Source organism: Vigna angularis, chromosome 2, assembly GCF_016808095.1.
Source record: "Vigna angularis cultivar LongXiaoDou No.4 chromosome 2, ASM1680809v1, whole genome shotgun sequence".
In the NCBI taxonomy this organism is placed as follows: Eukaryota; Viridiplantae; Streptophyta; class Magnoliopsida; order Fabales; family Fabaceae; genus Vigna; species Vigna angularis.
The window spans coordinates 10,492,197-10,519,115 of record NC_068971.1 but is presented as its reverse complement, the minus strand read 5'-3'; the positions used below and the strand labels follow the sequence as shown (position 1 = coordinate 10,519,115).

Sequence of the window (26,919 nt, the reverse complement as noted above, 5' to 3'; positions counted from 1 at the left end):
AGTTGAGCCAAGTTAATTGATACCCATAATTAAGCTAAGTTGACCTAAACTTAGGTAGAGCCGAGTCGGGGTGGACCTTGATCAAATTAAGCTAATTCAAGTTAATTCAAGATAGTTTTGGTCATACCTAGAGTTTCACGACATATGGGACGTCCAACACACTTTTTCATACCGAGATATATCTCATGTGTGGAATTATATATTAATGGGTGATTCAATAATAAGTGGAATAATATGTCCAATAAATATAAATCTCATTAGGATCTAATCGACGTAAGATATGAACCCATATACACCTATCATTTAAAAATAATACATTAGTTTATTTATTTTAGTAATGTATAAAGCTATATGATGTTATTTGAGTGGTAACATGTTGAATTATGGCTTGTTATCTATTTTAGTATTAGCATGATGTTTGTTTAAAAATATTTATAAATATTTTAAAATATGTTATTATCCGTGAATACCTAACAAAAATTTTATAATTTTTTTAAATAAAATTATAAAAAAATATAAAGTAAATTAAAATTTATTTTTAATTAAACTTAATACAAAAAAACATATTATAATTGTAATTTTAATTTTTTTAGACAAAGATATCTATGAATACGGGTGTTTTTACCATCTTAAACAAAATGTATTGTTTGTCGGAAAACATGCCTACGATCTTTGTTAATATATCATTATTTTATCATATATTCAGTGTTAGTTGCATATGGTAAGAAAAAACAATTTAAGTGGTTAATTTTGAAGACATAATAGATGAATATTTACATGAAAGAGGAAGAAAAATAAAAAACATAATTGTATTATGGAGTAGTGGTGTGTGTGAGTCTTAAGTGGATGTGTTTTAGAAAAATTCAGTGATTGTGCAATAGAACCAGAGATACTGAAGCTACGCATTTATCACTGGGTTTGATTCTTGCTCTTCGCATATTCTGAAGTGCAATGACAGCCTTTTGACTCTGTCCAGCCATAGCATAAGCATCAACAACCAAACTACTCATCATCATAGTAAATGCAAATGTCTTTCTGGAAACTGGGTGGTAGAAATTGGGTTATACTCTTATCGTTGGAAAGAAAAAACGGGGATAGAAATAGTATGAACGAAAAGACATAGCTACCCTCAACCCTTTCTTCTAACGGAGGGTAGTTAAATAAATTCACATGCACCGGAACTGTAATCTTCAATCCTAAACTGTTTCACTCTCTGCCATTACTGCCATAACTTGCTTTAGATCCCCAAAACGTAACTCGCTCTTCCCGTAACTCACTGAGTCAATTTGCGGCCATTTCTCTGCGAGTTCCACCAGCCGGAGCGAGAGGATCCTAGGTGCGTCACTGAGCCGTGACTCGTTCTTAACTCGGGAATGGCTTCTTCGGAAGCCGATTCCCGTCTGAAGCAGGTGCTCGTTCCCGCGCTCGAGAAAATCATCAAGAACGCGTCGTGGAGAAAACACGCGAAGCTCGCACACGAGTGCAAATCCGTGATCGAAAACCTAACCTCACAGCCGAAGCCTCAGTCGCCGGCCTCCGACGACGCCGCCGATCTGGAGGCATCCGTACCCGGCCCGATCCACGATGGAGGTCCAGTGGAGTACTCGCTCGCAGAGTCGGAGTCGATCCTACGCCCGCTCATCGCAGCCGCGGGCTCCGGCGTCGTGAAGATCGCCGATCCCGCTGTCGACGCCGTACAGCGACTCATCGCGCACGGATTCCTTCGCGGTGAGGCCGACTCCGGTGGCGGCGCGCCCGAGGCCAAGCTGCTCGCGAGCCTGATTGAGGCAGTGTGCAAGTGCCACGAATTCGGCGACGACGCCGTCGAATTGCTCGTGCTGAAGACTCTCTTGTCAGCGGTGACTTCGATTTCGCTGCGAATTCACGGCGATTGCTTGCTGTTGATTGTGAGAACTTGTTATGACATATTCCTAGATAGTAAGAATTTGGTGAATCAGACGACGGCGAAAGCGTCGTTGATTCAGATGTTAGTGATTGTGTTTAGGAGGATGGAGGCGGATTCGTCCACGGTTCCTGTTCAGCCTATTGTTGTGGCTGAATTGATGGATCCTGTAGAGAAATCTGACGCGGAAAACTCCATGACGCAGTCTGTACAGGGTTTTATCACCAAGATTGTGCAGGACATCGATGGAGTTCTGAATCCGGTGGCGCCGTCATCTTTGGGCGCACATGACGGTGCCTTTGAGACAACAGTGGCGGCAACCGTGGAGGCTGCGAATCCAGCGGATTTGTTGGATTCCACTGACAAAGACATGTTGGATGCCAAGTATTGGGAGATCAGTATGTATAAGACGGCATTGGAAGGGAGGAAAGAGGAACTGGTGGATGGCGAGGTGGTGGAGAGGGACGATGATCTGGAGATTCAGATTGGGAATAAGCTCAGGAGAGATGCATTTTTGGTGTTCAGGGCCCTTTGTAAGTTGTCCATGAAGACGCCGACGAAGGAGGCATCTGTGGACCCTCAGTTGATGAAGGGGAAGATTGTGGCCCTGGAGTTGTTGAAGATCTTGTTGGAGAATGCCGGAGCTGTCTTCAGGACTAGCGAAAGGTAAATTAGTGGGGTTATCATATTGCATTGTCTTTTTGGGATTTAGCTTAAACATTGAAATGCTAGCATGTTTTCTTAGTCAGGGTGTAGACGGGCTTTGATTTAAATATGGTGATGTACTGTGATAGTCAACTAGGTGGTGTAATTGTGTGTTGATGATATTGTAAAGTGGTAATGTGACTACATTTTGTCATAGTTCTGTTGAGGTCGATATAGATCACATTTTGCTCTCTTCAGTACATTTTTAGCCAATTCGGGAACAAGTTAGAATTGTTCTTGAGAGCTTCTCTACTAGAAATATGGAGCTTTAAACTCTCTAAAACACATCTAGCTTCGTATCCAAATAGACTTTATGTCATTTGGATTGTTACCGTGAAAATGAAATTGTGGAGAACTATCTGGAAAAGTTTAGACTGATGTTGATGGGGTTATGATATATCTAGAGATAAGTATGAAATTGTGATTTTGTTATATTGCTAGATTAGGTTTTCAGGCGTGGGGAACAGATTCGGAACTATGAAAAACCTGCTTTGGTCGCATGATTTACATTACGCAGAATTTGTATGATTTCTGCTTGGATAGAAATTCTGTGTTTAAAGAAAATAGAATTCACAGGGCCAGGTATTCAACTTCTTTTGAAGCTTTTTGTTTTGGTCCTCTATAACAGTGGTAATCATTGTCCACTATAATAATATTTGAAAGCAATATGGTGCTTATATTAGTAGTGTAAAGGTTCTTGTTGTTATCATCTTATCTCAATCCATTCCACATACACTTCACACTTTAAAGTAGTGCAAGTGGTCTTAGTCAACCTGTGAATCCAATCAATCAAATATACATCAAATTCATAAGAATTAACTAATTATTCTAATTCTGCCAATATGTTGTGTGCGTTACAACCCTTAGAAAGAACATAGGCAAAACAGAGTTGTGGCCATGTCTTCAGCTAATTCTTGAATGCTTGCCTAGAAAGAATATGCAATGTAAGTGGAATAGTTTAATATCAACAAAATGTTATGAATGTCAGAAGAATTAATCTTTCTCCAGCAGCAACTGTTAAATAATGTTGTAGGGTGCTTGATGATAAGAATGCAAAATTAGAGTAGGTTTTAATAGAAATGAATTTTAATTCATTAGCCACTTAAGCAGAATCTTTAATAGTTTTGGGTGTAGAGGGATTAATTTTTAAATTACACGGGTTAAAAATATCAATTTCAAATTTGAGGACAAAAAAAGCTTACTCCAAATTCGAAAGACTAAAAGCATATTTGATTGAGACTTATTTTAATTAGTTAACCTGATAACTCTATATGAACCAACCCAACTAAAGTTAGGGCTGTTTGGGCCTCAAACAAAAAGCAGCAAAATTGAACCTGCTCAACTATGTTTCATTGGGTTGAATCTAAATTTTGACCAAATTCAACCCCATCCATGTCACTTAAATCCCTACTATTTTCTCGAGTTAATAATCAAGATCTAAGAGCAAGCTAAATATGATGTTTAGATTCCAAGTATTCCTATTCCTAGAGTTGATATTCCCTCCAATGAATAGACAATATTTTTTGTGAATCTCCTGTCAATGCAACAACCAACCCAATATGTATCACAATACCCTAAGATTTTAGTATTTCCCTTTTCGTCATACAATAATCCCTATCCTGGATCCTTTTTTTATATTTGAGAATGTGAAAACATTTAGTTGTCAATGTGAGGATTCTAAATGAATTGACTAACAACTCCAACTGCATAAGAAATAGCATCTTGGTTCACCATTAACTTTTGATTCGGGTTCATAGGAGTATAGATGGGCTTTGAAATTTTCCAATCCTATCTCCTCTATAATATCAAGAGCATATTTCATTTGTGAAACTGGAATACCTTCCTTTGACTAAATAACTTCAATACCAAAAGAGTATTTCAGACAGCCAAAGTCCTTGATCTGAATACGATTGAATAAGTGTTCTTTCAATTGACAAATCCTAGTGGCATTGTTTTTGTGTAATAACTGTATTTATATAGACAATTAAAAAACCCTTTTTATCATAAGCATAACCAATGAATATGCATTTAGCACCTCTAGGGTCTAACTTCCCACAAAACTAATTGTGAACATGGATAAACACAACACACATAAAAACATGACTAGGAAGGTTAGACGGGAAAGGAACGTATGGAAAGAAAGAAGATATAGATTCAACAAGACAACATCTTTCTAGAACCCAAGAGGGTAATCGGTGATGAAGTATGTAGCAGTGAGTGCAACCTCTCTCCAATAAGATTCAGGGATATTATTTTGAAAGAGTAGGGTCCATGTCACTTGAAGAAGACACCTATTTTTTTCTTTCAACAATGTCCTTTTGTTGAGCTCATGAACAATATCATTTTCTGAAAGGAATCTAAACACATCATGGTTTATACATTCTTTCCCAATATCAGAATGCAAATGTTTAATTGACTTTTCAAATTGTGTATATCATGCTGAAGAGTTTTACCAGTAAGGGAAAAATTTCAAATTCTCCTTTCTCTAGGAAAATTTGTGGCATAGATGCAATCATAAGGAAAAGTAACAAACCATTTAACACCAAATATACTAGAATTAAATGCAAACCCCAAGAATAACCATTTTTTTTTATTACTAAGAGAATATGTGACACGATGGTGCTTTGCAAACTGACATATGTCACACTTGACTGACTCAACAAACTCTTTGAAAAAAAGGAAACATAGACTTGACAAATTAAAATTATGAATATCCTAGTTGTGTTGGATTGGAGACAGAAGGTTGCCATTTGTTTACTGATCCTTGGTTCCTTGGCTTTTAAGACAATATAACCCTCCATGTTCCTTAACAATTACAATAGTCCTCCTTGTGACATGATCCTAAAAGAGACATTAGAGGGAAAGAAATTGATAAAGCAATTTAAGGTCGTGAGTAAATTTTGAACAGAAACAAGGTTATTAGAAAGTTTTTGAACAAGAATATCTTTATGGTTAAGAGATGGCAAAAGAAAAATATTACCATGTCTAGTTATTGAGCACAAGTTCCATTTGCAACAATGTGATTACTGGAAAGAGGAACATATGATGTCAAAAGAAGGGAATGAGGTGGCATATGGTTAGTTGCACTAGAATCCTGAAGCCAAGAATTCTCACATATAGTTTCAGAAACGCCAAAAACGGAATTGAAGTTATTATTAGTTATGATTAGAGGCAAGTACCAAAAGATAGCCTACTGGTGGAATCCTTAAGAGGTTTTAGGCATTCAATCTTAGCACATAAAGCGTGCATTTCAATTGATGAGGATGAAGTAGCCTTGCCAATACTATTACAATTCAAATTGCTTGATGAGCCTTCCTTGAGGATTGAACTCAGAGTTTTCCAAACAAACAAGACTCTTTACCTTTCCATGCAACTTGAAGCAAGTCTCCTTGGTGACCAAATTTCTAAAATTGAGAGCACTAGCAGTCCTCCTTGCCTTTTGAATTAAGCTTCTATTCTCAAGGTTTTTAGGTCTCAGGTTTAAAAGCCTTTCCAGAGAGCAAGGCTCCCTTTGCTGGTGGCTCATTCATCATGATCATCAAATGAGTCTCCTTTCCCTGAAGAATATAGAAAGACTTCAGAAAGAGAGAAAATTCTTTCCTTGCAAAGAACGTGTGCCCTAATGGGGTCATGATCATGATTCAATGTCGATAATAACTTAAAAATATAAGATTGCTCAACAAAGTGAGCAAGAGTGACAACATCGCTATTAGTTTCGAGTTTCAAATTCTCATACTAGTCTCGTTCAGTTCATAGATCCTTTAGGACTCCATAGTATTCCACAATTGAAACTGTGCCTTGTTTGGCACCTAATATCATACCTTCTAGCTCATAGCAAGTAGAGATATACTGTGTTATAAAGTATTTCCAAGATCTTCCTTAGATTTTGGGTATTGAAAGTGAACATGTTATTGATTGATCTTAATAACCATGTTATAATCCAAAAGTCATCATTGTCCAAGGTTTGTGTTAAAACACTAAGACATTTTATTCATACATGAAAAGTGTAAGTTACAAGGTTATGGTATTCTATATATATATATAGAATACCATGACAGAACACAATGACACAATACAACCCACTTCTCAAGTTGGGTACTCACTCACAAAACAACATCAAACAACAACATAAACTTAATACATTTTAACACTCCCCCTCAAGCTAGAGCATATAAATCATATGCACCAAGCTTGGAACATATAAACTGAATCCTAGGCCCTCTTAAAGACTTAGTAAAAATATCTGCAAATTGTTCATTAGAATTGACAAATTCTGTAATGAGATCCTTGGACAATAACTTCTCTCTGATGAAATGACAATCAATTTCTATATGTTTTGTTCTCTCATGGAACACTGGATTGGAGGCAATGTGAAGAGCTGCTTGGTTATCACAATACAACTTCATAGGCTTGTTTTCACAGAATTTTAATTCTTGAAGGAGTTGTTTGATCCATATAAGTTCACATGTACTTATGGCCATAGATCGGTATTCAGCTTCTGCACTAGATCGAGCAACAACACTTTGTTTCTTGCTTTTTCATGATACAAGGTTCCCTCCAAGGAGTACACAATATCCTGTGGTAGATCTTCGATCATTCGGACAACCAGCCCAATCTGCATCACAATATCCTTCTAACTCAGTACTTCCCTTGTTCTCATACAACAGTCCATGACGTGGATTCCCTTTTACATATCTAAGGATGCGTACCACGGCATTCCAATGATCAATATGGGGATTTTGCATAAATTGGCTCACAACTCCCACTGGATAAGAAAGATCAGGTCTTGTTATGGTGAGATATATTAGTTTTCCAACCAACCTTCTGTATCTTTCTGGATCTGAGAAAGGTTCACCATGGTCTTTCATTAACTTTTTATTTGAGTCCATAGGACTATCAATGGGCTTGCAATCTATCAGACCTGTTTCCTCCAAAATATCCAGGGCATATTTTCTTTGTGAAATGATGACTCCTTCTTTTGATTGTGCCACTTCAATACCAAGGAAGTATTTCAACCGACCTAAGTCTTTGGTTTGAAAGTGGTTGAACAAATGATCCTTTAATTGAGCAATTCTCGCAACATCATTTCCTATAATTACAATATCATCAACATAAACCATAAGATAAACACATTTATCAGGAGTAGAATGCCCATAAAACACTGAATGATCTGCTTCACATCGTTTTAATCCGAATTGTTGCACAACATGGCTAAATTTACCAAACCAAGCTCGAGGTGATTGTTTCAAACCGTAGAGTGAACGACGTAATTTACAAACTAACTTAGACTCCCCCTGAGCAACACAACTAAATCCAGGAGGTTGCTCCATGTATATCTCCTCTTCCAGATCACCATGAAGAAAGGCATTTTTAATATCCAATTGGTGAAGTGGCCACTGTCTAATGGCAGCCATGGCAAGAAATAGACGAACACTACTGATTTTGGCCACCGGAGAAAAAGTATCACAATAGTCGAGACCATAAACCTGAGTATAACCCTTTGCGACTAGACGAGCTTTAAGACGATCAATGGCACCAGTAGGACCAACTTTAATAGCATATACCCATCTGCATCCCACGGGTTTCTTATCTGGAGGAAGAGGTACAAGTTCCCAAGTGCCACTTTTGTCAAGTGCCTGCATTTCATCAATCATGGCTTGTCGCCATCCAGGGTGATCAAGTGCCTCACGAACATTATTAGGAACTTTGATGTTAGAAAGGGAGGAAACAAAGGAGAAATATGTAGGAGACAGACGATGGTAACTTAAAAAATTATAAACAGGATAAGGATTTCGAGTAGATCGAATACCTTTTCGAAGAGCAATAGGCCAAGCCTGATTTGAGTCAAGAGAGGACGAGGAGGATGAAGGATCCATGGTCTGGGAATCTGATGGAGAAGGAGCTGAGTCTCGAGGATCTTCAGGCAAGGAGGAAGGTGGTTCAACAATATCTTGTGCATTCTGAGTTTGAGCTGAAGATGGAGAAGCGGGAATGACCAAGGGATCACATAATGGTATAGGAAGCATCTCTTCAACAGATGAAGGATACTCCTTGGAAGACAAGAAGAAGGGTGTATCCTCAAAAAAGGTGACATCAGAAGACATATAATACCTTCTTGTGGAGGGAGAATAACATCTATATCCTTTCTGAATGCGAGAACATCCCAAAAAGACACATTTAATAGACTTGGGAGAAAGTTTATCAAGACTAGGAGAAACATTATGGACAAAACATGTACACCCAAATACACGTGGGGGAATATGATATAGGGCGTCATTTGGAAAAATAACAGAATAAGGAACTTTATTCTCAAGAGAGGAAAACGGCATCCTATTAATTTGAAAACAGGCAGTGAGGATTGCATCCCCCCAATGATGAACAGGAACATTAGTATTTAACATCAGGGAACGTGTTGTTTCAATGAGATGTCTATTCTTTCTCTCAGCTATGCCATATTTTTGTGGATTGTGAGGACATGTTGACTGATGTAAAATTCCTTTGGAAGATAAAAATGAAGAAAATGCAGCAGAAAAATATTCCTTAGCATTATCACTTCTGAGAATTTTAATTGTCTTTCCAAATTGATTCTGAATTTCATTAACAAAGGACATAAAAATGGCTAAAAGTTCAGATCTCTCTTTCATAAGATAAACCCACGTACATCGAGAAAATCCATCAATGAAGGTTACAAAATAGTTAAAACCAAAGGAAGTAACTCGACTCGATCCCCAAATATCAGAGTGAATGGTAGAAAAAATAGACTTACATCGTATCTCAGATTTCTTTGGATAAGAAGATCTAACATGTTTTCCTAACTGACAAGACTCACAATCTAAGACAGGAATGTGTTTAAGACTTGGAACCATCAACTTCAGCTTAGACAAATTTGGGTGACCCAAACGATCATGTAAAATTTTAGGAGATGAAGTTGAAATGCAAGAAACAATAGGAAATACAATCCTCCTGACTCATCCTTCTCCAATTCGACGACCCGTATATGACAAAGGAAGTAGCAGTAAAGGTTATAGAACAATTTAATGAACGTGTCAATTGACTCACGGACATTAAGTTATAAGGACAATGAGGAATATACAAAACATAATTTAAGTTCAGTGAGGGAGATAAAGACACTTTGCCAATTCCTTGAGATGTCAATTCGGATCCATTGGCAATAGTAACTAACTGAGGAACTTTTTGAGAGGTAATGGAGGAAAACAAACGAGTGTTACCAGACAAATGATTTGAGGCACCTGAATCAAGAATCCATGAACCTTGACATTCCGCAGATTGTGAGATACGTGCACTTGACACACTTGGCACTAAAGGAAACTGACAATGGCCAGTGGATTTGTCAGACTTGTATCTCAAAAATTCTTGATACTCTTCATTTGAACATTGCACATACCCACTTCGACTACCATGGCATCCTCCATTAGCTCCGTTCCTTGAAGTGGCAGATAAGGAGAAATTAGTTTTAGTAGACGATGTCATTCTAGATTTGTGAGTAGGATCCAAAAAGAAACAAGGTCTTATGACTATGGGAAATCAGAATCCCTCTTCAACCATACTAAGAAATGAAGCTCATCAATGTGAAATTTAAGGGAGAAAACCCTAGGTGCAAACAACAACTACCAAACTAGCGAAGCAAGGGCCAAAACACACTGAGGAAGCTACGACGAAACTGTCTGCAACGGCGCAGTGTCGACCCAACACAGAGGAGGTGGCGAGTGAGGAACACGCGCCGGAGATTCGCCAGAAACAGGCGGCGCATGAGGACCACGCGCCGGGAACTTGCTGGAGATAGGTGGCACGTGGCGGCGCGTGAAGAGGAGTCTGCTCTTGACTCCGACGAGGTTGGCCGTCGCTCGAGAAGACGGTCCAGATCCGCTGGTCATCGGTCAAAACCGTGACGGTGGCCGGCGTAGATCGGAAAGAAGCTGTGCGTGGAGGAGCGTGTGGAGGTTTCTGAGGAAGCGGCCACCAGGGTTGGGTCGCGCTTCTCTAGGCGAACCAAACCCTCAACTTTGCCTGACAAACGGCGGCGGCGGCGGTGATAGCATCGATGGCGGCGGAAACTGGCGGCGACAGCAGTGGCACACTGGGTCTGGCTCTTGATACCATGTTAAAACACTAAGACACATACATGAAAAGTGTAAGTTACAAGGTTATGGTATTCTATATATATATATATATATATATATATATATATAGAATACCATGATAGAACACAATGACACAATACAACCCACTTCTCAAGTTAGGTACTCACTCACAAAACAACATCAAACAACAACATAAACTTAATACATTTTAACAGTTTGAAAGTTAGGGTTGTTTGGAGGTACAACCTCCCTTTGAATATGATTAAGCCTCCCCGTATCCTTCAATGAGTGTCACATAATTGGACGTAGAGTACTTTCTACTTAGACAGATATGTGTGTGCACTTGTACAAGTGTAATGTGAAACATGCTATGGAACTGTGGTCTTGTTCTTTGTGACTGATGACAACTATCAAATATGTCAGAAAATCACTCATGTAGTTGATGTGTAGGATCTATTTACCAGATTATCCAAACTAATGAGTTTTGGTTGTGTGTATTAGTGTTTTTTATCTTGTGCAATTATCAATGCTAAGTTTTGGTTTCCAACACTACGAAATTATGCATTGTTCACAGACTTTAGCTTGGGTATGATAGTCAGTAGCAAAGTCTTTTTTCCTGCAATCTGTAAAAGTAGATCAGTTATTGTTGGATTGAGTGCATTAAAGGGGAAAACTCAATCCTGCACTCTCTGCATGAATTATTTTTAGGTGTGGTATATACTAAAAATTTCTCTTCTGTCCTCATAATATTAAATTCATAAGGAATTAGAGTAACTGATCAAATTACATAAAAATTGTGTCCATTAATTTCATGAGATTAATACTGTTTAATCATATTTTTTTGCACAAGATGGACTATTAATGTGTTGCTATTTTTAATTCCTGTACTGCCTTTTGAATTTTCTTTTTATATTTTTTTTCAATTTGAACATATTTTAAGCTCTCGTTAATGAAATGTGAAATTATCTTGTCTTTTAGGCACAAGTGGACACTTTTTCCTTCAATTTTATTATGTATCCTTCTGGGATGATAAAAAACACTACTGATGGTTGCATTGACTGTGGTGAAGCAGGTTTTTGGGTGCCATCAAGCAGTACTTATGTTTATCATTGCTGAAGAACAGTGCCTCAACTCTTTTGATCGTTTTTCAGCTATCTTGCTCCATCTTCATTAGTCTGGTATCAAGATTTAGAGCTGGACTGAAAGCAGAAATTGGAGTATTTTTCCCCATGATTGTTCTTAGGGTTCTAGAAAATGTTGCTCAACCTAATTTCCAGCAAAAGATGATTGTGCTTCGTTTTCTGGAGAAGCTCTGTGATGATTCACAGATATTGGTAGACATTTTTATCAATTATGACTGTGATGTCAATTCAACAAACATATTTGAGAGGTCTGCAATATTTTGTTTTATTTGGTATACTATGAACAATGTGTTCTATTTTATATTTATGATATGGATCCCCAATTTATTATAATTTATGTTTTTGGATTTATTTGTGTGGCATTTGTGCTGGTGTGGACTTGGTTGTTTTTATTATTGATTTGTCTATGTACTCTATACTTACATCTAATTGTTGTGTTCCCCTTAGGATGGTAAATGGACTCCTTAAAACTGCCCAGGGTGTCCCTCCTGGTGCAACAACCACAGTTTTGCCACCTCAAGAGGAAACACTGAAACTTGAAGCCATGAAGTGTTTAGTTGCTGTTTTAAAATCCATGGGAGACTGGATGAACAAACAATTCCGCATTCCAGATCCTCTTTCAGGCAAAAAAGTTGAAGCAGTTGATAATGATCATGATGCTGGAGTTCCTCCCACTGCAAATGGGAATGGTGAAGAGCCAGCTGAAGGATCAGATACTCAGTCTGAAGTCTCCAATGAGACATCTGAGGTTTCAAACATTGAGCAACGTCGGGCTTATAAACTGAAACTTCAGGTGACCAAGTTTTAAAATTTGGATTTGGACTTAACTAAACTTTACAAAACCAGTTTACAAATAGGTTTGCACTCCACTTATATATTTTATTTTAACTATATTGTTAGTTGATGTAGGACTAAGCAACCACCTTTAAGTTTGTAATCCAGGCAACCTCCAAAGTAGTCACAACTAAGGTGGGATTGTGGTCACTGCAATTAAGGGGGTTACCGATATTCCCTCTCATATCCAGGACTTCCATCCTAGAGTGTGGCTGTTAGGAATCTTTAGTGTAAGAACCTAACAGTCACCCTCACCACTGATATGCACTCACACAAGACAGAAAGAATCAAACAATGGGTATGTTATTCACAGTAACAATCACTGAGTACCAAGTGTAACTTGAGAGCCTAACCCCTCTCACCAGGTTCGAAACCGGTATGTACAAAGTATACAATTGACTAACTCCCTTACAGAATTACAAAAGGTTTACATTTATAGGCCCCTTGCCCACCTTCTCCAACTGTTCCACTACCCTATCTTATATCCTATCAGTGGCAAATTCAAATGACCCATAAATTTATTTAGGATGTTTTTTGATACTATATTAATAATAGGATTTAGGAACTAACTCTATCTTACGAAATTGATTTGAAATGAGTTTTGTGCTACATTTGTATATTTTATTTACCATATCAGTAATTGATGAGGACACCACCCTTAAGGTGTAATTAGGGCTCCAAATACACCTCAACTAAGGTGAGTTAGGTAGGTGTGACCTCAATGGACCAAGAGCAAGTTCTTAAATTTTAGAATAGCAAACAAATCTCTGGTATTTCTTCAACTATCTGACATCTATGAAGCTAATGCTAAGTTTATGGCAGGAAGGTATATCACTTTTTAACAGGAAGCCAAAGAAAGGAATTGAATTCCTCATCAATGCCAACAAAGTGGGTAATTCACCAGAGGAAATAGCAGCTTTTCTTAAAGATGCATCTGGGTTGAACAAGACTTTGATTGGGGATTATCTAGGAGAAAGGGAAGAATTATCCTTGAAAGTAATGCATGCATATGTGGATTCTTTTGACTTTCAAGGGTTGGAGTTTGATGAAGCAATCAGGGCCTTTCTTCAAGGCTTTAGACTGCCTGGTGAGGCACAGAAAATTGATCGAATTATGGAAAAGTTTGCAGAACGATATTGTAAATGTAATCCAAAAGTCTTTTCTAGTGCTGATACGGCGTATGTTCTTGCCTATTCTGTGATACTGCTTAACACTGATGCTCATAATCCTATGGTGAAAAACAAGGTGCGGGTTTATTAGTTCTAGAAGTTGATTTATATATGATTATGATAGATGTAATGAGCTTCTTTTTTGTTTATTGAGTTATGCAGATGTCGGCTGAAGATTTCATAAAAAATAATCGTGGCATAGATGATGGAAAAGATGTACCAGAAGAATATTTGAGGTCTTTGTATGAACGAATATCTAGAAATGAGATCAAAATGAAAGAAGTTGATCTGGAAACCCAGCAAATTCAGGCTGTGAACTCGAACAGACTTTTAGGCTTGGATAGTATATTGAATATTGTGATCCGGAAGCGAGGGGAAGACAGTAATATGGAGACCAGTGATGATCTAATCCGACATATGCAGGAACAATTCAAAGAAAAAGCTCGCAAAACTGAGTATGTTCCTCAGTATTTTCTCATTACGTTATAAAAATAATTCCTAGTCAATGAATTTTCTTAGGTCATGAGTGAACCTTAATCTACATTTTTTATGAAGAACCTTTTGTTGCTGCTATTCAGTCACCTTCTCTTTATAGATCAAACCACTTTTACTAGTATATTTTGGAGGGCTTCTAGAACCCCTCTTATGATCTTCAATTTATAATGATAGAAATGAGATACAATGGGGAGATGAAAGATCAAAAGACTTCCCTAGACTACTTGGTACAAAACTAGGTACAACTCAGAGTGCCGTAGACTCCTAGGTAAAGAACTAGACAAAAATCATAAGTGTAGCAGAAAAGGGTTCCCAACACCCTACTTCTTATGTTGTATTTAATAACACTCCCATTCAAACTAGAACATACAATTATATGTATCAAGCTGGGAACAAATAAACTCATTCGAAATTCTCTTAAGGACTTGGTTATCACATATGTAAGTTGGTCATTTGATCTAACAAAATCCAAACAACTTTTCTTGAATGAGACAATAGATATGAGAACCTTGACTTTGAACAAGGTGCACGTAACATCCCGGGGAGGTGTAACAATAGAAAACAGAATGGTCTCTCTCACTATGTTTCAGTCCAAAGGATTGAACAATGTAGCTAAACTTTCCAATCATAGAAAGATTGCTTTAGACCATAGAGTGAGCGGCACAACTTACAAACCAAACCAATCTCTCCCAAAGAACAGACCGAGGAGGTTGCTCCATGCTCATTGCACCAATATGATGTCATCGCAACAAACACCAGACAAGATGCAACGGAACCAATGGCGATTGAAGAAAGAAACCAAGAGGGGAAAGAGGAAAATTCCCAACCCCAAATTGCTTAATCCTCACAGTGAAATGTATGCCCGAATTATAGAAGTTGTTGTATGATCAAGAAAGCTACTAGGGAGACATTGAGGCTGGGATCAACCATAAAGACATGTAGAAGGTCCTTGGATTTTGAGACCAGAGCACAAGAAAGAGATGATAATTCTAGACACATAGAAACTATGCATTTTAACAAAGCCATCAGTTAGAGGAATTGAATGGCTGATCATAATGGACTTTAAGAGTGTGGTATCAAAATCAAAAGCACAATGAAGTCCAAATCTATTGATTTATTTATCTTTTTATACTTCTTTCCTTTTCTTTTTATTACTGTTTGTTTTGAAATATTTTTTGTGGGGAAGTATTATTGATATTTATTTGCTTGCAAATTGTAGGTCAATCTATTATGCAGCAACTGATGTTGTAATCCTCAGATTCATGATTGAGGTCTGCTGGGCACCAATGTTAGCTGCCTTCAGTGTTCCTCTTGATCAAAGTGATGATGAATTTATAATAGCGCTGTGTCTTGAGGGCTTTCGATATGCTATTCATGTTACTTCTGTAATGTCCATGAAGACTCACAGAGATGCTTTTGTGACTTCACTAGCAAAATTTACCTCCCTTCATTCTCCTGCTGATATTAAGCAGAAAAATATAGATGCGATCAAGGTTGGTGAATAATTCTTTTAGCTGGCTTATAATTCCCTGCATTCCAAATTGATGGGCTATTATTGTTTTAGTTTTGCTTTTATTTAAAATGTCATTTATTATTTTATCTTAGACACTTGGTTATTTTGGAAAAGCTTAGAAAGAATTATACTTATATTCGAATTTGACACCATTGGCAACTACCTCTTAATTATCTAAACGTGGGTAAGGCAACTTTCAAACATAGTCTAGTGGTATTCCTTAAAATGTTGCTTTTCATGGCTTTCACAACTCCATCCTAAAACAAATTAATCATAATTTTCCCTGATTTGATATGAAGTCATTATTTATATCGTCTGGCCCTTTGGTTCTGTAAGGATATTTTTCAATTCCTTCTGCGTAAAAACTTTTCTCTAATGCACTCGGTTCTTGAACCTGTTTTGAAGTATTTCTAAGGTTTCGTGTTGTACTTTTTGCATAAAGTGCTTTCAGCATCAAGTTGTATGCACCACTTTCACGTAGTTTGAACAAGTTTTACTTCCAAAATGGATACTTCTTAATGGTTCAGAACTATCTAAAGCTTAATTCTCTGCAAGTTTTTTCCCACTGCATGCATGTTAATTAAAAAAGGCTGTCCTTTTTGTTACTGAATCACATAAGTTTCTGCTACAATTTTAGTAATTGTGGAATTAATGGAATGATTTTTGGAAGTTTTCCTTCCTGAAGCAGTAAAACAAATCTCTGAAGATGCTTATACTTAATTTCAATGTATACTTATGGCCAACTACATGTCTAAAAGCAATCGTTACACTGTTATGGATTTGACTTCATATTTTGCATATTAATTGTTGATAGGTGATTGTTACTATTGCTGATGAGGATGGGAATTACTTGCAAGAAGCTTGGGAGCATATCTTGACCTGTGTTTCCCGATTTGAACATCTACATCTTCTCGGAGAGGGGGCCCCACCTGATGCCACTTTCTTTGCATTCCCTCAAAATGATTCTGAAAAAACAAAGCAATCAAAATCAACTATTCTTCCTGTTTTAAAGAAAAAGGGACCCGGAAGGATGCAATATGCAGCTGCCACAGTGATGCGGGGTTCATATGATAGCACTGGAATCGGTAGTAATACTTCTGGAGCTGTGACTTCGGAACAGGTGAACAATCTAGTCTCCAATTTGAACATGTTGGAACAAGTCGGAAGCTCGGAAATGAATCGCATATACACTCGGAGTCAGAAGCTGAACAGTGAGGCCATAATAGATTTTGTCAAGGCTTTGTGCAAAGTTTCCATGGAGGAACTTAGATCTCCATCTGATCCACGGGTGTTCAGCCTTACAAAGATAGTTGAAATTGCGTATGTATTATGTTTCTACTAATACTTACTGCTTCCTAGGTTCCTTCTGAAAAATATTTTCTCTTGAGGCTCTTGTTACAGGTTGGGGATTAGTATAAATAAATAGTAAATTCAATGGCATCTTTGGAACCTTGATCTTCTTGGCAGTTTAAATATCCTTTGTTGGTTATAATCAGATAACACTGTTGCCCTGGTTATATTTTTCTCATTTGACAGGTCGCCCCAAATCTTATGCAAAGTTGTAGGTTGGGTAACTTTATCATTTGAACTCTAAACTAGTTTCTTGTCTAATTCTTGTTCTTGTAAAAAAATGTGGAATCTTTGATTGTGAGACCATTCAGAAAGTGTCTAATTTTCTTGGTGAGGTGAAGTTGCAAATGCCCCTAAAAATGACATTGGGAAGGTGCAATTGATCTAGAAAATAATAGTAATCAGGAAAGCATTCGGTTTATAATTTTATTGTTCATGAATGATTAATGTCTATGCACTGCTTTCTTATTTTATTGTTTGACTTTGAGGTGATTATTCTGTAACAGACACTATAATATGAACCGCATCAGGCTTGTGTGGTCAAGCATATGGCATGTTCTCTCAGATTTCTTTGTAACCATTGGCTGTTCTGGGAACCTTTCAATTGCAATTTTTGCAATGGATTCCTTGCGTCAGTTGTCAATGAAATTTCTGGAGCGAGAGGAATTGGCTAATTATAATTTTCAGAATGAATTTATGAAGCCTTTCGTCATTGTTATGAGGAAGAGTAGTGCTGTTGAAATTAGAGAACTTATCATTAGATGTGTCTCCCAAATGGTTTTATCACGGGTCAACAATGTAAAATCAGGATGGAAGAGCATGTTCATGGTAGGCTAATTTCTGTTCCCTAGAGGGCTTCAATTTTCATGTAAAATGTTTGTCTGCTGTAAGTTATTTTTTATTATTTCCACTAATGGCTTGTGGTCTTGATTCCAGGTATTCACAACAGCAGCATATGATGACCACAAAAATATTGTACTCTTGTCTTTTGAAATTATGGAGAAAATTATTCGAGATTACTTTCCATACATCACTGAGACTGAAACCACCACCTTTACAGATTGTGTTAATTGTCTAATTGCATTCACCAATAGTAGATTTAACAAAGAGATTAGCCTAAATGCCATTGCTTTCCTTCGATTCTGTGCCACAAAACTAGCAGCAGGAGACCTTGGATCTTCGTCCAGAAATAGTGACAAGGAAACTTATGGAAAGGTGTCTACTCCTTCACCTCGAACAGGAAAAGAGGGGAAACAAGAAAATGGGGAGGTGACAGACAAAGATGATCATCTCTATTTCTGGTTTCCTTTATTGGCTGGTAAGGACATTGTATTGAGTAAATGCCCTGGCACTAATTAGAGAAAATCTAGATAGCTTATATTTCGTTACTTACTCAAATGGTTAGTTACTACTTATTGCTATCTGTATCGGAAGCTTAGTGGGTTATGCATGTACTTATATTCAACACCTATTTTTTGCAGGTTTGTCTGAACTTAGCTTTGACCCAAGATCTGAAATAAGGCAAAGCGCCTTGAAGGTCCTGTTTGAAACGTTACGCAACCATGGCCACCTTTTTTCACTACCTTTATGGGAAAGAGTATTTGAATCAGTCCTATTTCCAATATTTGATTATGTTCGTCATGCCATTGATCCTTCTGGGAGTAACTCAGAGGTCAATGAATCAGAGACTGACGGTCAGCTTGATCAAGATGCATGGCTTTACGAGACATGCACACTAGCCCTGCAATTGGTTGTAGATCTTTTTGTCAACTTCTATAACACTGTCAATCCACTTTTAAGGAAGGTTTTGATGCTCCTGGTAAGCTTTATAAAGCGCCCTCATCAAAGCCTGGCTGGCATTGGTATTGCTGCTTTTGTTCGTTTGATGAGTAATGCTGGGGAGCTGTTTTCTGATGAGAAGTGGTTAGAAGTGGTTTTTTCACTAAAAGAAGCAGCAAATGCAACACTCCCTAACTTTCAATTCCTTGACAGTGGAGACATTGCGACTGGAAATCATGAACATGCTTCAATGGCTGAAGATGACAGGGATCCTGAGCAGTCTGGCTCACATGATAGTTTACAAAGCGTGAGGACTCAACATCTTTATGCACATTTATCTGATGCAAAGTGCCGAGCTGCTGTTCAGCTTTTATTGATCCAGGTAGATTTATTTTATTTCTCCGTTGTTAAAATGCCCTATGGAAAGAATGTCCTAAAAATTGCCCAGTAGCAAGAAATATGACGAAATATTCCTTTGAAACTTATGGTCTGTAACATTACTGTCGTAGGTTACCATTTTACTAAAATATAATTTTAAAGTATGCTCTAGAGATGAAGAAATATTTACCATTTAATACCTCCCTTCTGTTAAAATCATCAGTATCTAGATTTTAAAAAATGGTGTTAACTCACTGAAATTGGCAGGCGGTGATGGAGATCTATAACATGTATCGATCTCAGCTTTCAGCAAAAGCTCTACTTGTCTTGTTTGAGGCTTTGCATGATGTGGCATTACATGCTCACAAGATTAACAGCAATCTCATTTTACGTTCAAAATTACAAGAGTATGGCTCTATGACTCAAATGCAAGACCCTCCACTGTTACGCCTGGAGAATGAGTCCTACCAAATATGCCTCACATTTTTACAGAACCTTGTTGTGGATACGCCTCCTAATTATGAGGAGATTGAGGTAGAGACACTTTTTGTTCAGCTTTGTCAGGAAGTCTTGAAGTTTTATATTGAAGTTGCAGGTTCTGGAAGAGTATCCGAATCTTCTAATGGTAGGCAGCTGAATTGGTTAGTTCCACTAGGGTCTGGGAAGAGGAGAGAATTGGCTGCACGTGCACCCCTTGTTGTGGCCTCTCTTCAAGGTATGTGTAATTTGGGAGATACATCTTTGGAGAAGAACCTGGATCATTTTTTCCCTCTTATCACTGGCTTGATAAGTTGCGAACATGGGTCAACTGAGGTTCAGGTAGCTCTCAGTGATATGCTTAGTTTATCAGTTGGTCCTCTTCTGCTACGCTCATGTTAATTGATTGGGGTAAGATCAACCCTGAATTTTGAGATATAGGATATTTTTTCCTTAAATCTTTTTGTTCATATTGTCTTTCTTTCCTACGGCTTGCAAAAGTGTAGTTCGATAGTGTTTGAATAGTTGGTAGTGATTTTGTGTTTATACCTTCCCGGCTCTTCTATATATTAGAAGCCTAGGATTACTGATTCCAATTTATCTGTACTACCAGGAGGTTTAATGTTGTATCTTGTATGCGTAATTATTTTATCCCCATTTTTTGAAACAATGAGTTTTTCCATCTTCATTAATTTTCTTTTTCAACTTTAATAGTTTTCTACTTGTACTACGGAATTTGTATTTCTACACTGCACAATGTTTGACAGAAAACATAAAGAATGGGCTTTTAATTTTTGCAGCCCACATTTTCCCCACTGCAACTCCAAATTTTAAATGCCACTTTGGCCATTTTATACCCCACCGCAGCAACTGCACCCAATGGAGTTTCAAACTCCGTTGGTCCCCGACACCACCCTTTTCATCCATTTGTTGTCTCTTTTTATTACCATGACTGATTTTTCAAAACATTGTCATGATACTTAATGAATTTATCTTTTAAGAAATAAAAGAATTTCACGGGAGACCGAAGAAATTATTGTAAAGATGGAGAAAGAAGAATGGTGTGGTGAAATAGGCTATGAGAGACGTGCATGCGAGATTGTTGTGATTGCCTTTGCGTATCATCACAAAATTACCAAAACTCCAATCAATCATATTTAGACAACATACTATAATATTCTAATATTATAAAATAATGTTTTTAAATATATCATAAGCATGAAAATTTTATCTCTGAAGAAAAAATAATAATAAAAATTTTAGTATTTTTGGAATTAATAATTATAATATATTAAAATTAAATGTAAAATTAAATAATAAGCATTATTCTTTTCTTTGTAAGAGTAATATAAAAAAATTGACTTAAATATATTTTAAATATAAATATTATGTCATATCTAGTTTCTGTAAATTCTCTTATACTTTCAAATCTTGGATTTTTTTAGTGGTTTAGTTCCTGTTAAAACAAAAATATTATATACACCTTAGTTTATAATTATAAATTTATCATTTTATTCACAAAACATAATTAATGACATAATATATTAAGATATTATTAATAAAGTAATTTTATCAGTTTTAAGTTATGTAAAAAAAAAGAATAATAAATTATACTCCCCATTTATAAAAAACACAAAAGAGCGTAATTAAAAGTTTTGAAATAACATAATTAAAAGTTTTTAAATAGCACCGAAAAGAGCATATCCCTACAAAGTCTCAAACTTAGACTCTGTTAGGAAACCACAGAACCAGAAATAAACTAAGAGGAAAATATAGTATGAGAAAGGATCATAGATCCTGTTTTATTGATATAAAGGTCAAAAACAGAAGGAATAACCTACTGTCCAGAGCTAGGCTCCTTAAGAGATCAAAACGGTACTCTCCAGTCTATATTTCATTCCACCCATAAACTCCCCTCTCCACACCACTGTCCTGACAATATAAAGGAAATAACAAAAAGGTAAATCTTCCTAGGATCCTCCAATTCTCTCTCTCTAACTAATTTTGTCCACCTCAGCCTCTTTATTTTGTTTTCTCCTGCTATAAACTTGTCCCCACCTCTTTTGCTCTTTTGTTTCTTTATCCACTATATTGTGTGGCCCAACAGGTATTTGGGCTGTATCAATACCGCCCTCTTGAAAGATAGTCTTGTCCTCAAGACTAAAAGTTGGAAATTGGACCTTCATTGACATCTCATCCTCCCACGTTGCTTCTTCTGCTGTTTTTCCTAGCCAATGCACCAACCATTGGTTAACCCTTTCTCCCCCCTTGAGTATGCTTCTAGTAGCCAACACTTTCTGGGGTAACCATACCTCTGATTGGTCCTCTTCTAGCCCTGTGGGCAGTCCTTCTGCTGTTTTATACTCCCCAATGGCTTTCTTGATCAGCGAAACATGAAACACAGGGTGGATTTTTGAATTAGGTGGTAACTGCAACCGATAAGCTACCTCTCCAATCCTTTCAATGACTTCAAAAGGTCCGTAGTACCTTGCACTAAGCTTAGGACTAATGCGCGAAATAACCGAGTTTTGCCTGTGAGGTTTCAGTTTGAGAAACACCATGTCCCCTATCTCAAAACTTCTCTCCTTCCGATGTTTGTTTGCTTGTGCCTTCATACGATCCTAGGAACGCACCAAGTGTCTCTTCAGCTGACGAATAGCTTCATCTCTATCAACTAATTCACGCTGAACTGCCTCAACTTTCACCTCTCCTCTTACAACTGGAATAATCCTTGGGGGAGGCCTCCCATAAACTGCCTCAAAGGGTGTAGTTCCTATAGATTCATGGTAAGTGGTGTTCAACCACAATTCTGCCCGCGGCAGCCAATTAATCCACACTTTCGGTTGATCAGTGATGAAACAACGTAGGTATGTTTCCAGGCATCGATTGGTCACTTCCGTTTGACCATTGGTTTGTGGATGATACGCTGAACTCATCCTTAACTTAGTCCCCTGTAGTCTGAAAAATTCCCTCCAAAAAGCACTTATGAATGTAGGATCTCTGTCACTTACCACTGATTTAGGTACCCCATGTAAGCGGACTACCTCTCTGATAAAAATCTCAGCGATGCTCTTAGCCGTAAAAGGATGTTTTACTAGAATGAAATGGCTATATTTTGTAAGTCTATCAACAACCACCAGCACCGTATCAAATCCCTTGGATTTTGGTAAGTTTGTGATAAAATATAAGCTTATGTCCTCCCAAACTTCTTCCGGAATTGGCATGGGTTGTAACAATCCTCCTGGGGCAGCAGTTATATATTTTTGACGTTGACATGTGTCACATTCTTGAACAAATATCATGATATCCCCCTTCATTCCTTTCCAATATAAGTTCGCCGTAGCCCGTCTATATGTTCGGTAGAAACCAGAATGTCCGGATTGGGGAGATGCATGCAACTCTTTCAACAATTCAGGAATCCAAGGTGATTGAGATGAAATGACTAACCTGCCTTTATACTGCAGTACACCTTGTTGATAGCTGAATCTTGTATACTTACCCTCAATTCTTCCCTCTTTAAGTGCTTTAATAATCTCCACCAGCTCCCCGTCCTTATGCGCCTCATCAACTATTGCAGGGTAATCCATCCAAATTGGCTCCGTGACCAGTTTTCTTAAAGCTGCAGCGTCCTTGCTCTGCGACAGTGCATCTGCACCTTTATTCTCACAACCCGACTTGTACACTATTTCAAAGTTATACCCCAATAATTTTGCTACCCAATTCTGTTGGCTCCCTGTTGTGATGTGCTGCTGCAATAGTTGTTTAAGGCTTTTCTGATCAGAAAAAACCTTAAATTTTCGCCCCAGCAAATATGGTCTCCAATGTTGGATGGATAGAACTACGACCATCAATTCCTTCTCATACGCTGATTTGGACAGATTCTTTGGGCTTAGAGCCTTGCTATAGTAGGCGATTGGTTGCCTGTCCTGCATCAGAATGGCCCCAACCCCAATACCTGATGCATCACACTCAAGTTCAAATTCCTTCTCAAAGTTGGGCAAACAAAGACATGGAGCAGTTGTTATCAATTTCTTCAACTCATCAAAAGCTTTGTGGGCATTTTCATTCCAACTAAAGTTATCTTTCTTCGTCAATTCAGTTAAGGGGCGCGCCACATTTCCATAGTTCTTCACAAATTTCCTATAGTAACCTGTGAGGCCCAAGAAACCCCTCACGCCTTTTACATTCTTTGGCACGGGCCATTCAACCACACTTGTTACCTTCTCAGGGTCTACAAAAACTCCTTTCTCTGATATCACATGTCCCAGGTAGTTAACACTACTTCTCCCGAAACTACATTTCTCTTTATTTGCAAATAAAATATTCTCCCTTAACAGCTGTAGTACCTTAGTGAGGTTTGTTCAATGCTCTTCCCAATCCTTTCCATATATCAATATGTCATCGAAAAATACCAGGACTCCCTTTCTCAACATCTTCTTAAAAACTTCATTCATTAAAGCTTGAAATGTTGAAGGTGCATTCATGAGTCCGAAGGGCATTACCAAGTACTCGTAATGTCCCTCATGGGTTCGGAAAGCCGTCTTCTCGATGTCTTGTTCCCTCATCCTAACTTGATGATACCCGGAAGTGAGATCTAATTTTGAAAAATACTTAGCTCCATGCAACTCGTCCAAGAGCTCTTCAATTACGGGAATTGGGAATTTGTCAGGTACCATCACCTTGTTCAACGCTCTATAATCTACACACATTCGCCAACTCTTGTTTTTCTTTTTCACCAGGATTACCGGGCTCGAGAAAGCACTTTGACTATGTCGAACATGCCCCACTTCCAGCAAGGAACGAACCTGATTCTCTATCTCGTTTTTCTGGTGAAACGGATACCGGTAAGGTCTCACGTTAACTGGTGCACTTCCGGGAAGCAAGTTGATGCAGTGCTCCTTTTGGCGTTTTGGAGGTAGACCTTCTGGGTCCTTGAAAACATCTTCATATTGACCCATCGTCTGTTTTAATTTTTCCAACAGAGTTTGATTAGTTTCCTCTTCCTTCTTAGCCTCCCCTTTGATTTCGAACTTGTAGAGATTAGCACTCAAAGATTCACTTTGCTCTGTCCCTCGCAGTACTTTAATTCCTTGGGTCAAATTAAGCTTCATGATTTACTTCTTCCAATCTACCCGCATCTCTCCCAACGACTCCAACCATGCCATGCCTAGGATAAGATCAATATCCTCAAGTTCGAATAAAAACGCATCCACTACGAACTCCCCTGTTTCAAGAACAATCTTCAATCCCCGACAAACCCCAGCTGTTTCTGTTTGATGCCCATCTCCCATCAAAATACGCATTTTCCGCGTATTTTGCCACTCCCATTCCATTGCTTTCACTAACCTTCTCGAAATGAAGTTGTGAGACGCTCCGGAATCTATCAAAATGAGAAGAGGTACTCCTTTGATCATCCCTTTTAGTTTCATCGTTCTGGGCGCATCTCGAGTCTCTTTCTCCAGCACGAAGAGACTGATTGCACTACAAACTTCATCGGCTTCCTCCGTTTCGCCCTCGTCGTCACTTGTTTTGGTTCCTTCTTCATCTTCACATTCAATCTGAATTTCATTCTCGGCTACTATGGCCCTTAATTGTTTAATTGGGCATTGATGATTTGGCCCATACGACCCACCACACTTGAAACACAGCCCTTTATTTTTTCCTATCCACCAAACCCTTACACCCATACTCTCTTTGACCCACTCGTCCTATTACATTGGATCTAGTTTTGTGACCCGACTTGTCACCTCCTATTACCTGTGCTTCGTTCCGCCTGTGCCACCCTCTGCTTCGTCCCGACACCTCTAGGTCAACAGCACGAGCAACATTCATCAAACGTCCCCTGGTTAGAGGGTTTGCGATATGTAAGCTTCGTACCTTCGCTCGGACCTCCTCCCTGAGCCCATGGGTAAAATATGAAAAATATTGTTCATCGTGGAGCTTAGGAATTTGGGCGATCAGGCATTCAAATCGTCCAATATATTCATCCATGTTCCCTGTTTGGTTCAGCGTCGTCAGTTGATCATATACACTCCCTTCCCCCATTCCTCCGTAACGTTCAAGCAACTCCTTCTTCAAATTATCCCATGACAACACCTCATAATCGTTTAACAATGAATTAAAAAAGTGGATTGTCCCTCCTTCCATGCACAAATGAGCCAGATGTACTTTCACCGTCTCGCTGGTCTCCTGGACCTTGAAATAAATCTCCGCTCTTGAAATCCACCCAGCCGGATCCTCGCCCGTGAATGCTGGTAATTCAATCCTTTTTACTGATTGTTGAAACTCTGCCAAAGCATCCCCTTCTAGGGCTGTAAAACCCGCTCCACCCTTGGTATTTTCCTTAGTCTCTGTTTTTTTGTTTCCCACAGAACCTTCACCCTCTTCATATATTCTCTTTTCAAAACTCCTAGTCATCAACTCCATTTTTGTTTGATTTTCTGCAGTTTCTTTTCTCATCTCTTCTAGTGTTGAATAATTTTGAGTTGCTTGCAGACGCAACTCTTCCATGATTGCCTTCATTCGAATAACTTCTTCTTCTACATACCCTACCCTCTCCTCCATTTTTCCTGAAACCACTGGTTCTCCTTGTTTTCTGCTGTCTGCTCGAGTGTTAACCATTCACCCTCTAATGAAGTTATCCGGCAGGTCGGACCAGAATTGTTAGGAAACCACAGAACCAGAAATAAACTAAGAGGAAAATATAGTATGAGAAAGGATCATAGATCCTGTTTTATTGATATAAAAGGTCAAAAACAGAAGGAATAACCTACTGTCCAGAGCTAGGCTCCTTAAGAGACCAAAACGGTACTCTCCAGTCTATATTTCATTCCACCCAAAAACTCCCCTCCCCACACCACTGTCCTGACAATATAAAGGAAATAACAAAAAGGTAAATCTTCCTAGGATCCTCCAATTCTCTCTCTCAAACTAATTATGTCCACCTCAGCCTCTTTATTTTGTTTTTTCCTGCCATAAACTTGTCCCCACCTCTTTTGCTCTTTTGTTTCTTTATCCACTATATTGTGTAGCCCAACAGGTATTTGGACTGTATCAGACTCATCGTTGACTA

General features: G+C 38.1%; 1 protein-coding gene across 3 annotated transcripts; it reads left to right on the top strand.

The window, feature by feature from the left end:
- The first annotated feature begins 1,079 nt into the window (after nucleotides 1–1,079).
- Nucleotides 1,080–20,514, top strand: LOC108327690 (brefeldin A-inhibited guanine nucleotide-exchange protein 2). Of its 3 annotated transcripts, none has more exons than XM_052872330.1 (11): nucleotides 1,080–2,569; nucleotides 11,780–12,100; nucleotides 12,300–12,645; nucleotides 13,509–13,931; nucleotides 14,018–14,310; nucleotides 15,570–15,843; nucleotides 16,678–17,183; nucleotides 17,720–18,041; nucleotides 18,150–18,531; nucleotides 18,695–19,374; nucleotides 19,638–20,514. In XM_052872330.1, exons 1-11 carry the CDS (start codon nucleotides 1,374–1,376, stop codon nucleotides 20,247–20,249), a joined length of 5,355 nt encoding a protein of 1,784 aa, XP_052728290.1. In that variant the 5' UTR covers nucleotides 1,080–1,373; the 3' UTR covers nucleotides 20,250–20,514. The 3 variants fall into 3 exon arrangements, with proteins under 3 accessions (XP_052728290.1, XP_052728291.1, XP_017416866.1); XM_017561377.2 differs by having other exon boundaries at nucleotides 1,083–2,569; nucleotides 11,783–12,100; XM_052872331.1 differs by lacking the exon at nucleotides 11,780–12,100 and having other exon boundaries at nucleotides 1,082–2,569.
- Nucleotides 20,515–26,919: the final 6,405 nt, after the last annotated feature.

What these genes read in the sequence shown, in the direction of transcription:
- LOC108327690 (XM_052872330.1), top strand. Translation starts at nt 1,374, where the DNA reads ATGGCTTCTTCGGAAGCCGATTCCCGTCTGAAGCAGGTGCTCGTTCCC. An exon ending in AAAATATAGATGCGATCAAG is followed by an intron (nt 15,844 to 16,677) that starts GTTGGTGAATAA and finishes AATTGTTGATAG; the next exon opens with GTGATTGTTACTATTGCTGA. An exon ending in ACAAAGATAGTTGAAATTGC is followed by an intron (nt 17,184 to 17,719) that starts GTATGTATTATG and finishes ATTCTGTAACAG; the next exon opens with ACACTATAATATGAACCGCA.